Source organism: Phyllobates terribilis, unplaced genomic scaffold, assembly GCF_046119375.1.
Source record: "Phyllobates terribilis strain yellow unplaced genomic scaffold, ASM4611937v1 Scaffold_36__1_contigs__length_13169755, whole genome shotgun sequence".
Classification (NCBI taxonomy): Eukaryota; Metazoa; Chordata; class Amphibia; order Anura; family Dendrobatidae; genus Phyllobates; species Phyllobates terribilis.
In genome coordinates, this window is record NW_027362796.1 from 8,084,390 (window position 1) to 8,100,820 (window position 16,431).

The following is a 16,431-nucleotide window of genomic DNA, read 5'->3' on the forward strand; positions in this document are numbered from 1 at the left end:
AACATTCTGGCCACCAAAAGGGTAAGAGGAAAGACCTTTTTTCTAGTAGATTGGAAGGGGTTTGGTCCTGAGGAGAGAACGTGGGAGCCCCGGGAGAACATCCATGCCCCTCTCATCCTTGGTAAATTTCTGTCTGGCCTAAAAAAGGGGGGGCCTAAAGGGGGGGGGTACTGTAGAGTCGGCGTCCCTGCCTCCTGCTAGGCAGGGACACTGTTCCCCTCACCTCTCCGCTCCGTGCCCGGCGTCTTCCTCCCGCTCTGCTGGCAGCGCGCGCTCCTCCCCGGTCACTGTGCTTAGGGCGCGCGCGTGCGCTCCCCCTCTCTTAAAGGGGCCACGCGCGCCGCCCTAAGGAGTCCCCGGCCAATGGCCGGAGGACCTCTCCATATATAAGGCACCTCCTCCAAGATGGAGGTGCCCGAGCAATGTTGTTGCAAAGCCTTCACTCTGCTTCAGCCCTCAGGTCCCGTTACCAGTTACCTGCCAGTCACCTGCCAGATTCCTGCTTGTTACCTGCCAGTCACCTGCCAGATTCCTGCCTGTTACCTGCCAGTCACCTGCCAGATTCCTGCCTGTTACCTGCCAGTCACCTGCCAGATTCCTGCCTGTTACCTGCCAGATTCCTGCTTGATACCTGCCTGATATCCGCTTACCTGCTTGCAAGCCTGCGGTCCGACGGTCTGCCTTCCGACACCTGTCAGTCTGTCTATGGACCAGCTTGCCCGCTCACCTGGGAGCGTCCACCTGCTACCTGCCTGCTAGCCTACCTGGAGGCTCTGCCGTCACTTGCCGTGACCACCTGCCTGTCCAGAGACTCTTGCCCGCTCACCTGGGAGCGCTCACCTGCTACCTGCCTGCTAGCCTACCTGGAGGCTCTGCCGTCACTTGCCAGTCCAGAGACTCTTGCCCGCTCTCCTGGGAGCGTCCACCTGCTACCTGTCTGCTAGTCTACCTGGAGGCTCTGCCGTCACTTGCCGTGACCACCTGCCTGTCCAGAGACTCTCGCCCACTCACCTGGGAGGGCTCACCAGCCACCTGCCTGCTGTCCTTCTACCCAGAGACTGTCCCTGTCACTTGCCGTGACTACCCGTCCTTCTACCCAGAGACTGTCCCTGTCACTTGCCGTGACTACCTGCCCGTCTTCCCTGGGAGCCACCCGCTTCCTTACAAGGACCGCCCCCTTGTATAGTTGCTCAGAGGTTCCGCCTCCCAGACCCGTTGCACATAGATCGAAATGCAATGATTGGACTGGCTGGCAGCTCTCCCGACACGAGCGTGACAACTTCATGTATTCCTATAGAGCTGTCACACTTGAGTAGGGAGAGTCGCCGTTTAACATTGCACTCCGATATACGTCCGATTAATATGGCTGTCAGACTGCGTCCTTAGTCCCATATTTAAAAAACAGAAAGACATTGTTCCCATCTCCTTACAGCTCCATGATGCAACGCCTTCCTCCTCTCATTGTCAGTATAGAGAAGCCTCATCTCCAGCCTTCTATCTCCGGCGTTAACACGCCGTTTGAACCCATTTTCTGCAACACTCACGGCTTGTTCTACCGACTCCGGCACGTGTCTATCACCTCTAGTTGCAGTTGTGACTTCTTCAAAGGACCCCTGGAAGCAGCACGCGTATATCTTCATTTGGACTACCATTTTCTCTTAGACAGGTAGGAATCACTCTTTTGGTATTTTGAGTGGTTTGCAGCGCATCTCTTTTCTTTTTAGCATGCACAAAGTTATCTTCACATGAGTATGATCAGGTCACTTACCAAGGGACCCGACACGTGTTTCACCACAGACGAAGCTGTGGTGAAACATGCGTCGGGTCCTTTGGTGGGTGAGCTGATCATTCTCATGTGAAGATAACTGTATGTGCATGCTATATGAAATCCCTTATATTACTTAGCAATTGAAAGACACTTAGTAGGAACATTCAATATCCCATCTTCCTTTTATTCATACAACATCTTGAACCTCAACAAACAAAATCTGTATATCACCGAAGGTAGATGCAGCATTAGAAGTATGGGGTGTACTCACTAACAAAATAAGTTCTATGCTAACTGCGCTCTATAAAAGCGCCTATAGAAACTTTAGAGCAATAAAATCCAGATTTTGAACTTAAAAATTGGTAACTTTTGGGTATTACATCAATTGGAGATTTGTATAAAAAGGAGGAATCAACCTCCTTCTCTTCATGTACAATTAAATATAATCTACCATATAAAGACTACTGTACAGTGGCATGCAAAAATTTGTGCACCCCTGGTCAAAATGACTGTTATTCTAATCTCTTAAAGGGCTAAAGTTAAAGATGACACATTTCCTGTCTGTTTTAGGCAAAAATATATATACTGTATATAGTCATTTTTTTTTTCAATTTAACAATTACAAAAATGAAAATGGGTTGATGCAAAAGTTTGGGCACCCTTGAAAATTTGTGTGCTCAGATAACTTTGACCAAGGTTTCAGACCTTAATTAGACTGTCAGGGTTATAGCTTGTTCACTATCGTCATTAGGAAAGGCCAGGAGACGCAAATTTCGCAGCTTTATAAAAATCCAGCCTTTTCTAACCTTGTGCTAAAAAACAGCAGCCATGGGTACTTCTAAGCACCTGCCTAGTACACCAAAAATAAAAATGGTGGAGGCGCACAAAGCAGGAGGCTTTAAGAAGATAGCATAGTGTTTTCAAGTTGCCCTTTCCTCAGTTAAGAAATGACAGTTAACAGGAACAGTGGAGGTCAAGATAAAGTCTGGAAGACCAAGCAAAATTACAGTAAGAACTACTAGTAGTATTGCTAGAGAGGCAAATCAGAACCTCTGATTGACTGCAAAAGATCTTCAGAAAGATTTAGCAGACTCAGGAGTTGTGGTTCATTGTTCTACTGTTCAGAGACACATGCACAAATATCACCTTCATGGAAGTTTCATCAGAAGAAAACCTGTTCTGCATCCTCACCATAAAATTCAACATCAGAAGTATGCAAAAGAACATATAAAACAAGCCTGATGCATTTTGGAAACAAGTCCTGAGGAACGATGAGGTTAAAATAGAACTCAAAATCCACAATAGACTACCCCTAAAAAGGCGCAAGATAAAGGTTTCACAACTGCCCTGATATGAACACCACTGAACATATGTGGCTAGACCTCACAATCGCAGTGCATGCAAGACGACCCAGGAATCTCACAGAACTGGAAGAATTTTCCAAGGAAAAATGGATGAAAATCCCTCAAACAAGAATTGAAAGACTCTTGGCTGGCTACTAGGTAGTAACCATGCACAGTGCCCAAACTTTTGCATGGACCCATTTTACTTTTTGTAATTTTTAAAAAGTAAAAGATGACATCACTGTCCCCAACTTCGGACAAATCAAACATTAAGAGGGAATCGGAGAGCAGTCAAACCCCTGGCTTCCTGTTGATGTCCAATACGTCCAAGGTGGGGACAGTGAAGCTGGCGCTGATTGGGCGCAGGGCTCGTGTGATGAAACAACCTTACGAACCCCGGGAACACGAATACCGACACCGCCACAACGGAGCTGGCAAGGAAGGTGAGTATGAGTGTTTTTATGTTAACGAGGTCAAACATGAGGAATGACAAGAGATTGTCCTAGTAGTGGGCAACCCCTTTAAAAAGTTTTTGTACATTTTTATGTTAAAACATATCCAACATTCTGATCATGAAAAAGCCTTCTCCCCTGTGTGACTTCTCCGATGTTTATTAACAGTTGATTTCCGTGTAAACCATTTCCCACATTGAGAACATGAAAATGGCTTCTCCCCTGTGTGAATTCTCTGGTGTTTAACAAAATCTGAGTTATTGCTAAAACATTTCCCACATTCTGAACATGAAAAAGGCTTCTCTCCGGTGTGGGTTCTCTGGTGCCTAACCAAAGCTGATTTATCGTTAAAACATTTCCCACATTCTGAACATGAAAAAGGCTTCTCCCCTGTGTGAATTCTCTGGTGTTTAACAAGATTTGATTTATGGTTAAAACATTTTCCACATTCTGAACATGAAAAAGGTTTCTCCCCTGTGTGGGTTCTCTGGTGGCAATTAAGATTTGATTTTTGGTTAAACCATTTCCCACATTCTGAACATGAAAATGGCTTCTCCCCTGTATGGGTTCTCTGGTGTCTTACAAGATCTGATTTCTGGTTATAACATTTCTCACACTTGGAACAAAAAAATCTATTCTCTGCAGTGTGGAATTGTTCAAGTTTAAGAAAGGACTTTTCGAAGGGAAAACTATTTCCATATTCTGAACTTGAAAATGACTTATTTGCTTTATGATCAGTTCGTTTTTTAATGCTTATTTTGTGACTTTGATTTTCCTTAGGAGTCGGTAATGAATCAGAAGACAGGACCTGTTTCAAAGGATCAGATAATAGCTCTTTGCTGTGAAGGGATGATGGTAAATCTGGAGTAATGGCATTCACTTCAATTGTATCCTGTGGGATCTCAAGATCATCTGATTTAAAAATTGAAGATGTCAGCTGTCCCTCTGATCTCCTGGTGCAGTCATCTGCCAAGGATAAAAACAATTATTATTTTAGAATAAAATATCGTTGAATTTTATATATTATGACATTTCTACTTAAACTGTCCGTAAAAACGGCAAGTTATGCAAAAATATGGAATTATTCACTAAGACACTGAGAGATCACAGTTTAATAGAAAACCACATATAATGAACCAGTAAAGCGTGGCGTTCAACTATTTGTTCATTCTGCTTCCCAAATATGGAATAAAAAGCCACCAATGTTATGTAAGCTAAAATAATACCAATAAAACTTCTACTCATCTCACAAAAAACAAGTCCCCACTCAGGTCCATCATCTGTCAATGGAAAACCAGAGGTTTCCACATTATTAGTGGCTGAAAGGCTCTTGAAAAGCAACATGGCTTCCATAAACCAATCCAGCAATATCCGCTCTCCCAAAGTCAAATCTCCCCCTCACTTCTGAGCCTTGCAGTGTGCCCAAACCACATTTAGCATCCATGTATTTGGCATTACTATAGTGAGAAGAACCCACTTAATTTACGGTGTGTGTCTCCTGGAACACGATCTGGGCACTAAGTGTTACATAGTTACATAGTTTATAAGGCCAAAAAAAGACAAGCGTCCATCCAGTTCAGCCTATTTCTTGTGCACTGCAGCTATTCCGCAGTTGATCCAGGGGAAGGCAAAAAGGCCAATTTACATCATTGAGGAAAAATTCACTTCCTGACTCCAATCTGGCAGTCAGATTAAATCCCTGGATAAATTAACTATCCCTAAGCATAAGATGTAATTTTATTGTTCTCAAGAAAGGCAAGAAAATGTTGGGTAATAAAATGGCAAATGTACAAGATTCATTCTCCAACATCCACTACGTGCTAATTTCGGGAAAGTGCATGTGGAGTCAAAATAGTCACTACTCCTATAGATTAATTCACTGAGGGTTATAGTTTCCAAAATGGAGTCACTTTATGGGGATTTCTACTGTTCTGGTTTTCTGCCATTTTGTCATATTAGGGATTCTGCAAATGGTGTGTCCTATCTTCTCTGGGATCTGCTCCCATGAAGTCTGCTTCTGTCACCCGACGCCTTATTCATTTTGCAGGTGTCGCTGGTAATGGAGGAGAAGTCAGAACCAGAAGTTCTGGGCGACGCAGGCTCTATCCAGCCACTAAGAATAGGGCGTAAGATAACACTAAGAAAATGGAGTAGATAGCGCCAAGCCTGTTCGTGGTGGCCATCTTTTGAGCTGCCAGGTGACTATGAACAGTGCCTCCAATACATTGTGTCTGCCAACTATTCCAGCAAGATCTGCATTCATATAGCTAAATGGCGCACCTTCCCTTCTTAACCTGCCATGTGCCCAGACAGTAGTGTACAACTGTATATAGGGTACTGTCAGATTCAAGAGAAGTTGGAAAATAATTTGTAAGGTCCATTTGTTTCCTATTATCCTTTGTGAAGAATTCCAAAGTTATCACCATATAAAGTGACAAACGTCAGATTCGAAAAATGAGGCCTGATTAGAAACACAAAACTGTCTGTGGGAAGGGGATAAATCTGAGTATTTTGGGCACAAAATACTGTAGTCAAAAACTGTGAGTATAGACAATAACAAATCATAAAAGTTAAGTTTGGTCATAAAGACTGGACCTGGTCTTGTAGGGACCATATGAGCACATTCAGCAGCACAGAAGGGAGAAAAGGTAGATTCATCTAATACGATATCAGGATTCTAGGAAACCAATAGATCATTACCCTCTGCTTTCTCTTACAGGCTCATCATAATGTTTTTCTTCAAGTGATTTTTTAACTTGTCAGCAAATTATACGTATGTTGTCATTTGGCCTTGTAGTTCACAAACCTGGGCAGGTAACGGTCAGCATCTTCTAATCCCAGGGGGAGGTGGATCCTCCAGGTTGTAAGTTCTACAGGAAAGGTCTTTCAATGCCCAAAGTTATTTGAACAGTTTTGGATGGAGGAGAATGTTGTGGTCTAGAGGCAAAATGGTGATCACACGATTGTGATACAGCCGGACTACACAACCGATAAAGGAGCCACAGCCGGTGACTGAGAAGAATTTGTGACTTCTCAGCATTTAGTGGTTACTACTCACCTGGGTAGTCATATGTAGGAATCTCCTCTTTACACCGCTCATCACCCCTCACATATGTCTCTGTAGTATTAATATGGGTCAGATCTTCACCCTGAAACAAACATTGTAAAAGTCACAGACAGATGGAGAAGTCCCATCTATGATCAGCTCTAATCTTGCCATCTCCACCGTTCTCATTAAACAAGTATAAAACACATAATACTGGTGGATAAAACAAGACTGAGCACAAGACCTTCACAGCTGTCTACACATCATAGGGGAGATCTCATGACACCTTCTCTCCATCTACCTGATGATCCTGAGGAACATTGGGGTCTTCTTGTTTACAGTCCTGTAGAAGAAGAGGACGGGGACATCTCTCTGGTGTTGTCCTCTTACTGGATAGATCTGGAGGAAACACATACAGGGACTGAATTCATTCTTTACATACAGATAATATAGGCCGTGTGTATTTAGTCCTGTCTATTACCTAGAGATGTGAGGGGCTGGGGAACCTCCATCATGACGTCCTTGTACAGATCTTTGTGTCCTTCTAAATACTCCCACTCCTCCATGGAGAAATAGACAGTGACATCCTGACATCTTATAGGAACCTGACACATACAATGATAGTCATCCCCCCGATCCCTCCATAGCGTTACTCTATAATGTCCCAGTATTCCCAGCAGTGTCACCTCTCCAGTCAGCAGCTCAATCATCTTGTAGGTGAGTTCTAGGATCTTTTGGTCATTGATGTCATCATGTATCAGGGGGTGAGGTGGAGGCCCTGTGATTGGGCTCAGGGGTCTTCCCCATCCCTCAGACACAGGGTCCTGACAGCGCTCACTAGAGGTCTTCTTCACAACTGTGTAACCCTGGTTATGGAGAGACACATTAATAAATCTCCCTCCAGACATTTCCAGAGTCCTCACCTCTCCAGTTCTGTCCATCTGTTATTCCCATAGATAAGAATGATGTAATGTGACGTCATCAGAATCTCTCACCTCTCCAGTAAGCTGGAAGAGGATCTCTAGGGTGAGGTGGAATATCCTCTCCGCCATCTTGTCTCTTTCCATATCCATCCCTAATGGGATGGATGATTCAGAAAAATTCTGTTATATAGAAGATCTCCACTGAGAGGATCCGATATTGTAGAGACCTGAATAGGAAGATGATGAGCCGATGTAACATCATAAAGATCCTGTGTAATAATACAATTACTGAAGACCATGGGGGAAAACATATCAGGAGATAGAACGTGTAGTTGTTGTATTCTCTAGTCTTGTATGGATGGAACACCAGTTGAATTGCTGACTATGACATCTCCTTCATGCACTTTTCTGTGTTTGTTATGCCAGAACTGTTGGAGGATTATTAAAGGTGATAGTTTTCCCACCAATTAGAGGGGACACCTGTGGATATCGGTGTTTTTGTACCTGCTAGAGTTCTGGTGATTTACTAGTTAAAGTGCTCTTGTGGCAAAGTGGACGTTGGACAAACATCACGATCAATTACAATCAGACTGAAGGAACATCGTCCTCTATTCGGCTCTATGATTCTAGGATGAAATCCACTGCGGCCGCTGCTAAAAAAAATTGAAAAAGAGCAGAAGTTTGGTGAGACCACCGTGGCCAGACATTTCTCGGAGATAAAAGTTCTGATGTGCAGTGGTCGGTGTTAGAAGAGGTTCTATAAGACAGTGTTCCCCAACTCCAGTCCTCAAGGCCCACCAACAGGTCATGTTTTCAGGATTTCCTTAGTATTGCTCAGGTGATGTAATTATCACCAGTGAAATCCTGAAAACATGACCTGTTGGTGGGCCTTGAGGACTGGAGTTGGGGAACACTGCTGTAAGACCCAATACGACCGGCCAATCACAGTAATGCCAGTATCCAACATGGCTACCGGATTACTGTGTATGGCGCGCAATCCCCGCATATTTATTGGCTGTATAACAGCAGCAATTATTGTGCTGGACGGAACTAGGAGAGGAATAATGGCGCTGTGTGAGGACTTCTCTGGGCTTCTGTCCTTTATCCTGCAGTCGTCTGAATGGATCTAATGTGGACGGGAACCAGCTATGCCGCATTCTGTCCACAGCTGTTACCTCACTGTTCACACCACACAGAGACCCCAAAAGAGTCTCTGTGATGAAGGGGTTAATGCCCCCTGCGCCCAGTAATGGGGGTCTCCACATACCTCCACCTGCTGAGCTGCCACCACATATATGGCTGCTCTGTGCGCACAGGAGCTGTGATGAGGTCACAGGAGGGGAGGAGTCAGTGGTCACATGATCAGGGGCCTCAGTGGATGCAGGACTCTGCTGTGCTGGTTGTCATGGTGCTGGATGAGCTGAAGTTTATGTGTGGGGTCAGGAGGGGTTTACAGTGTGGATGTAGCAGAGCCGCGTGTGTACGAGGTGTACGGAGCAGAGCCGCGTGTGTACGAGGTGTACGGAGCAGAGCCGCGTGTGTACGAGGTGTACGGAGCAGAGCCGCGCGTGTACGAGGTGTACGGAGCGGAGCCACGCGTGTACGAGGCGTACGGAGCGGAGCCGCGCGTGTACGAGGCGTACGGAGCGGAGCCGCGCGTGTACGAGGCGTACGGAGCGGAGCCGCGCGTGTACGAGGCGTACGGAGCGGAGCCGCGCGTGTACGAGGAGTACGGAGCGGAGCCGCGCGTGTACGAGGCGTACGGAGCGGAGCCGCACGTGTACGAGGCGTACGGAGCGGAGCCGCGCGTGTAAGAGGCGTACGGAGCGGAGCCGCGCGTGTACGATGCGTACGGAGCCGAGCCGCGTGTGTACGATGCGTACGGAGCAGAGCCGCGTGTGTACAAGGTGTACGGAGCGGAGCCGCGCGTGTACGATGCGTACGGAGCCGAGCCGCGCGTGTACGATGCGTACGGAGCAGAGCCGCGTGTGTACGAGGTGTACGGAGCGGAGCCGCGCGTGTACGATGCGTACGGAGCCGAGCCGCGTGTGTACGATGCGTACGGAGCAGAGCCGCGTGTGTACGATGCGTACGGAGCAGAGCCGCGTGTGTACGAGGCGTACGGAGCGGAGCCGCGTGTGTACGAGGCGTACGGAACGGAGCCGCGTGTGTGTACGAGGCGTACGGAGCGGAGCCGCGTGTGTACGAGGTGTACGGAGCGGAGCCGCGTGTGTACGAGGCGTACGGAGCAGAGCCGCGTGTGTACGAGGCATACGGAGCAGAGCCGCGTGTGTACGAGGCGTACGGAGCAGAGCCGCGTGTGTACGAGGCGTACGGAGCGGAGCCGTGTGTGTGTACGGAGCGGAGCTGCGCGTGTACGAGGTGTGCGGAGCCGCGCGTGTACGAGGTGTACGGAGCGGAGCCGCAGGTGTACGGAGCGGAGCCGCGCGTGTACGAGGCGTACGGAGCGGAGCCGCGCGTGTACGAGGCGTGAGGGGTGGAGCTGCGAGTGTACGAGGCGTGAGGAGCGGAGCCGCGCGTGTACGAGGCGTATGGAGCGGATCCACGCGTGTACGAGGCTTACGGAGCAGAGCCTCGTGTGTACGGAGCGGAGCCGCGTGTGTACGAGGTGTACGGAGCGGAGCCGCGTGTGTACGAGGTGTACGGAGCGGAGCCGCGTGTGTACGAGGCGTACGGAACGGAGCCGAGTGTGTGTACGAGGCGTACGGAGGGGAGCCGCGTGTGTGTACGAGGCGTACGGAGCGGAGCCGCGTGTGTACGAGGCGTACGGAGCAGAGCCGCGTGTGTATGAGGCGTACGGAGCAGAGCCGCGTGTGTACGAGGTGTACGGAGCAGAGCTGCGTGTGTACGAGGCGTACGGAGCGGAGCCGCGCGTGTACGAGGCGTACGGAGCGGAGTCGCGCGTGTACGAGGCGTGAGGGGCGGAGCTGTTTGTGTACGAGGCGTGAGGAGCGGAGCCGCGCGTGTACGAGGCGTGAGGAGCGGAGCCGCGCGTGTACGAGGTGTATGGAGCGGATCCACGCGTGTACGAGGCTTACGGAGCAGAGCCTCGTGTGTACGGAGCGGAGCCGCGTGTGTACGAGGTGTACGGAGCGGATCCGCGTGTGTACGAGGTGTACGGAGTGGAGCCATGTGTGTACGAGGTGTACGGAGCCGTGTGTGTACGAGGTGTATGGAGTGGAGCCGCGTGTGTACGAGGTGTACGGAGCGGAGCCGCGCGTGTACGAGGTGTACGGAGCGGAGCCGCGCGTGTTCAAGGTGTACGGAGCGGAGCCATGTGTGTACATGGTGTACGGAGATGAGCCGTGTGTGTACGTAGCAGAGTCGTGTGTGTACGGAGCAGAGTAGTGTGTGTACGGAGCAGAGCCGCAAGTGTACGAGGCGTACGGAGCGGAGCCATGTGTGTACGAGGTGTACGGAGATGAGCCGTGTGTGTACATAGCAGAGTTGTTTGTGTACGGAGTGGAGCCGTGTGTGTACGGAGCGGAGTCGTGTGTGTACGAGGTGTACGTAGCTGAGCCGTGTGTGTATGTTTCGGAGCCGTGTGTGTACGAGGAGTACGTAGTGGAGCCGTGTGTGTACGAGGTGTACGGAACGGAGCCGTGTGTGTGTACGAGGCGTACAGAGCGGAGCCGCGTGTGTACGAGGTGTACGGAGCGGAGCCGCGTGTATACGAGGCGTGAGGAGCGGAGCCGCGTTTGTACGAGGCGTACGGAACGGAGCCGAGTGTGTGTACGAGGCGTACGGAGCGGAGCCGCGTGTGTGTACGAGGCGTACGGAGCGGAGCCGCGTGTGTACGAGGCGTACGGAGCAGAGCCGCGTGTGTACGAGGTGTACGGAGCAGAGCCGCGTGTGTACGAGGTGTACGGAGCAGAGCTGCGTGTGTACGAGGTGTACGGAGCGGAGCCGTGTGTGTGTGTACGGAGCGGAGCCGTGCGTGTACGAGGTGTGCGGAGCCGCGCGTGTACGAGGTGTACGGAGCGGAGCCGCAGGTGTACGGAGCGGAGCCGCGCGTGTACGAGGCGTACGGAGCGGAGCCGCACGTGTACGAGGCGTGAGGGGCGGAGCCGCGCGTGTACGAGGCGTGAGGGGCGGAGCTGCGAGTGTACGAGGCGTGAGGAGCGGAGCCGCGCGTGTACGAGGCGTATGGAGCGGATCCACGCGTGTACGAGGCTTACGGAGCAGAGCCTCGTGTGTACGGAGTGGAGCCGCGTGTGTACGAGGTGTACGGACCGGATCCGCGTGTGTACGAGGTGTACGGAGTGGAGCCATGTGTGTACAAGGTGTACGGAGCCGTGTGTGTACGAGGTGTATGGAGCGGAGCCGCGTGTGTACGAGGTGTACGGAGCGGAGCCGCGCGTGTACGAGGTGTACGGAGCGGAGCCGCGCGTGTACGAGGTGTACGGAGCGGAGCCGCGCGTGTACAAGGTATACGGAGCGGAGCCATGTGTGTACATGGTGTACGGAGATGAGCCGTGTGTGTACGTAGCAGAGTCGTGTGTGTACGGAGCAGAGTAGTGTGTGTACGGAGCAGAGCCGCAAGTGTACGAGGCGTACGGAGCGAAGCCATGTGTGTACGAGGTGTACGGAGATGAGCCGTGTGTATACATAGCAGAGTTGTTTGTGTACGGAGTGGAGCCGTGTGTGTACGTATTGGAGCCGTGTGTGTACGGAGCGGAGTCGTGTGTGTACGAGGTGTACGTAGCTGAGCCGTGTGTGTACGTTTCGGAGCCGTGTGTGTACGAGGTGTACGTAGCGGAGCCGTGTGTGTACGAGGTGTACGGAAATGAGCCGTGTGTGTACGGAGCGGAGCTGTGTGTGTACGGAGCATTGTCGTGTTCGTACAGAGCAGAGCCGTGTGTGTACAGAGCGGATCCATGTGTATAGAGCCGTGTGTATGGAGCAGTATGTGTACAGAGGGGAGCCGTGTGTGTACGGAGCCATGTGTCTGCGGAACAGTGTGTGTACGGAGCCATGTGTGTATGGAGTCGTGTGTGTATGAGGCATACGGAGCAGAGCTGTGTGTGTACGGAGCGGAGCTGTGTGTGTACAGAGCCGTGTGTACGCTGTATACAGCTGTATACCCTCAGGTTCGGTTGCAGACCCCGCGGCTCTTTATCAGACTGTAGAAGAACTGACTCTGGACACTCGGTAAAACTGCGCCCGGACGTCTCTTGTTTCTCGCACAGATACTGATAACATAAGATGGAGTCAGACGAACCCTCCTACAAAACCTGATAACAGTCATTACTACAGGACTGGATGAGAAAGGGATTTATTCTACAAGAAACCCTGGGGCCACAAATGAGAGAATCCGGGCCCCGTGGCTGGATACTCCGGACCCCCATCGTGTTAGGAGCAGACGGGGTCTTTGTCCCTGGAGCTTCTCTGCTCGGTATAATGAGACTCTGATCTTGTTCTTATAAAGAGGGTTGGAGTAAAATAGAAGCTGCCTGAATATGAGGACCTTGTCTGATCTCTATGTCCTTGTCTACAGAGCTATGGAGATAGCGCTATTCTCTGTATAATAGATGTGATGTCGCTGGAGCCCTAATATTCCTGTACAGGGGTCTCTGTAGAGATAATCTTACCCCAGCATTATGGATTGGGAGAAGGGAAAAAGGGATTGAGGACATTTTATTGTAATTTACCTTTAAAAATAAAACTGTAATTAAAAATAACTGATTAAAAACAGTGGTTTGTTTTTCCACCATTTTGTCTGTAGGAGGTAAAGAGCCGAGGCTGAAGAAGTTTTATCTACAGAAGTCTACAAAAGAGGGAGGATTGGCAACTCCGAATGTCCTTGTCTATTTTGGGATTAGGAGTTAGGAAAAGGGGCAGGAGGACATTTTGGGATTTGTTTTGGGGGGTAGGGGCAAGAGATGCAATATTTGTCCATAAAGTGTAAGTATTAGTAATGAGCGAGCATGCCTGCCATTGCTTGATACTTGATCGAGCATCGCAGTGCCCGGGTATGTTTACTACTCGATCAAGTATAAAACCCATTAACGCGATGCGGCAGGCAAATCACAGTAATTCCAATAGCCAAAATGGCTACGTCATTACCGTGTATGGCAGGCAATCCCCGCGTGTTTTTTGGCGGTCTAACAGCTGCGAAACATGCGGGAGGGGGACTTAAGCACCCACGATATTCGATTGAGAACCTGAGCACCCTGATGCTCGATCAAGTATTGAGCAATGGCAAGCATGCTCGCTTATCACTAGTAAATATATGAATACAGTTAGGTCCAGAAATATTTGACCAAATCTTCGTGATTTCAGCTCTGCAGGCCACTAATGTAGATTTAAAATGAAACAACTGAGATGCAATTGAAGTGGAGACTTTCAGGTTGAATTAAAAAGGATTGAACAAAAATATCCTGTGAATCGTTTAGGAATTGCAACCATTTTTCTGCAAATCCTCCTCATTTCAGGGGCTCAAAAGTAAATGGACAAATTAACTTTGCCATCAAATGTTCATGTTGAATACTTTGTAGAGTATCCATTGCAGCAATTACTGCCTGAAGTCTGGAAGCCGTGGACATCACCAAATGCGCTGGCGTCACTATCCCCGCTTTCTGTCGAATTGAACATGAAGAAGTGTGGGCTGCAGCTGATCTTTGACTTCCTCTTTGTGTTCAATTCGTACAAAGGCGGGGACAGTGAAGCCAGCTATGATTGGGGTCCTGGCTCACGTGTCACAACAACCGCATGGGAGCCCAGGGATTGCGACTGCCAACACCACTGGAATGGCGCCAGCATGAGAGGTGAGTAGAAGCTTTTTCATTTTATCTGGGCCAAGCATGGGGTATGACAAGGAGTTGTCCAAGTAGTAGACAACTTCTATAAACCTATGAAATGCAGCTCAATTGGGTTGAGATCTGGTGATTGATGACCATTGCAGAATATTCCACCTCTTTGCTTTCACGCTATTTTTTGGGTCATTGTTTATCGGTACTGTGCAGCACCATCCAATCAACCTTACTGCATTTGGTTGAATCTGAGCAGAAAGTATCGCCGTGTACACACAGAATTCATCCAGCTGCTTCTGTCTTCAATCACATCATCAATAAACACTAGTGATCTCACACCATTGGAAGCCATGCATGCTTGCACCATCACACGGCCTCCACCATGTGTTACAGAGGATGTGCCGTGAATTGGATCATGAGCCGTTCCAAGCCTCCTCCATACCTTCTTCTTCCCATCATTCTGGTACATGTTGATCTTCGATTCATTTCTCCAAAGAATGCTTTTCCAGAACTGGACTGACTTCTTTAGATGTTATTTGGCAAAGTCTGGTCCTTGTATTTTTAAGTCTGATTAACAGTTTGCACCTTGTGGTGAACTCTCTGTATTTGCTTATTTACTCTCATGAAGTCTTTTCTTTTATGGTGGACCAAGACACTGAAACACCTTCTTCCAGAAAGTGTTATTCACTTAGGTTGATATTGTGGAGGGGTTTTCTTTACCATGTAAAGGATTCTGCAGTCATCCACTACTGTTTTCTTCAGTGGACGTCAACACCTTTTTAGTTCCAAAGCACACCAGTGCATTTTTATTCGCAGAATGTACCGTACTGTTGATTTGGCCACTCCTAACATTTCTGCTCTTTGGTGGATTTGATCTTTTCACTTCCATTGAGAGCTCCTTTCTGTGTTATGGGTTCATAGCAACAGCTTCCAAATACAAAAGCCACACCTGGAATCAGCCCCAGACCTTTTACCTTTTTAATTGATAATAGATTCATGAGGGAAGAGCCCAAAAAGCCAATGAAAGAGCCTTTGAGATCATTGTCTAATTACTTTTGATCCCTTGAAAAAGATGCAGCTCCATATTAAAGAGCTGGAATTCCTAAACCCATACTCAAATTAGGATGTAAATACCCTCAAGTTAAAGCTGAGAGTTGGCACTTTATTAAGACCAGATTGATTTTATTTTTGTATCTTGAATATGTTTCGGTAAACAGTGAAAATGCCCAAACTTGTGTCAGTGTCCAAATATTTTCTGGACCTAACTATCTAAAGGTGCTATTGAAGTGAAATTCTCACCAGATGTTGGTAACAACCCATCCAATCCACGCAGGCAAAGAAATTAAACCAAAGTTGGCCATAAATTAAAATATGTATTATAATGAGAAATGACACAGGGAAAAAGTATTTAACTTGCTTACTGAAGTTTATTTAATACTTTGTACAAACGCCTTTGTTGTTGATGTCAGCGTCAAGATTCCTCCAGTATGGAGAAACTAATCGCATTGCTCAGTAGCGATTTTGGCCCATTTGTCTACACTAATACTCTTAAAATCCTGAAGGTCCTGTGGGTTATCTTCATCATCTTGGTAGATGGCAGCAGATTTTTATCAAGAATGTCTCAGTACATTTGTCCATTCATCCTTCCTTCAATTATATGAAGTTTGCCAGTGCTATATGCTGAAAAACAGCCCCACACCATGATGTTCCCACCTCCAAACTTTGGTTTTGTGTTTTTGGGTGATATGCAGTGCCTTTTGGTGTCCAAACATGGTGTATATTATGGCATCCAAAGAGTTCAATTTTGGTCTAATCTGACCAGACTATGTTGTTGAGCAAACTTTAAACATGGTTGGATATGTTTTTGTTCAGCAATGGTTGTTGAGTGCATTACTTATAGTTTTCTTTGACACAATTGAACCTGCTTTGCAGTCTAGCTAGATCAAATGCAGAAGTTCTTCTGATTTACTAAGGAGGTACATAACATTTATAGCAAATCTCTTGGAGTATTTCCAAGGGTGCATCATCTTTAATATAATTGTTTAGCCACAATTATTGCCTTATATGATCAGAGGCAGAATATACAGTAAGTTCCTTAAAAGTCACATAGCATAGGTGTGGTGCAG

General features: G+C 48.0%; 1 protein-coding gene across 2 annotated transcripts; it reads right to left on the reverse strand.

Annotated features, from left to right (window-relative positions):
* Positions 1 to 1,840: 1,840 nt before the first annotated feature.
* Positions 1,841 to 8,864, reverse strand: LOC141182827 (uncharacterized). Of its 2 annotated transcripts, XM_073660951.1 has the most exons (8): positions 8,800 to 8,864; positions 8,037 to 8,185; positions 7,605 to 7,759; positions 7,296 to 7,475; positions 7,091 to 7,214; positions 6,911 to 7,008; positions 6,622 to 6,712; positions 1,841 to 4,529 (listed from the first exon to the last, which is right to left on the reverse strand). In XM_073660951.1, the coding sequence occupies exons 3-8, from the start codon at positions 7,680 to 7,682 to the stop codon at positions 3,682 to 3,684; spliced, it is 1,419 nt and encodes a 472-aa protein (XP_073517052.1). In that variant the 5' UTR covers positions 7,683 to 7,759; positions 8,037 to 8,185; positions 8,800 to 8,864; the 3' UTR covers positions 1,841 to 3,681. The 2 variants fall into 2 exon arrangements, with proteins under 2 accessions (XP_073517052.1, XP_073517053.1); XM_073660952.1 differs by lacking the exon at positions 8,037 to 8,185.
* Between the last annotated feature and the right edge of the window lie 7,567 nt (positions 8,865 to 16,431).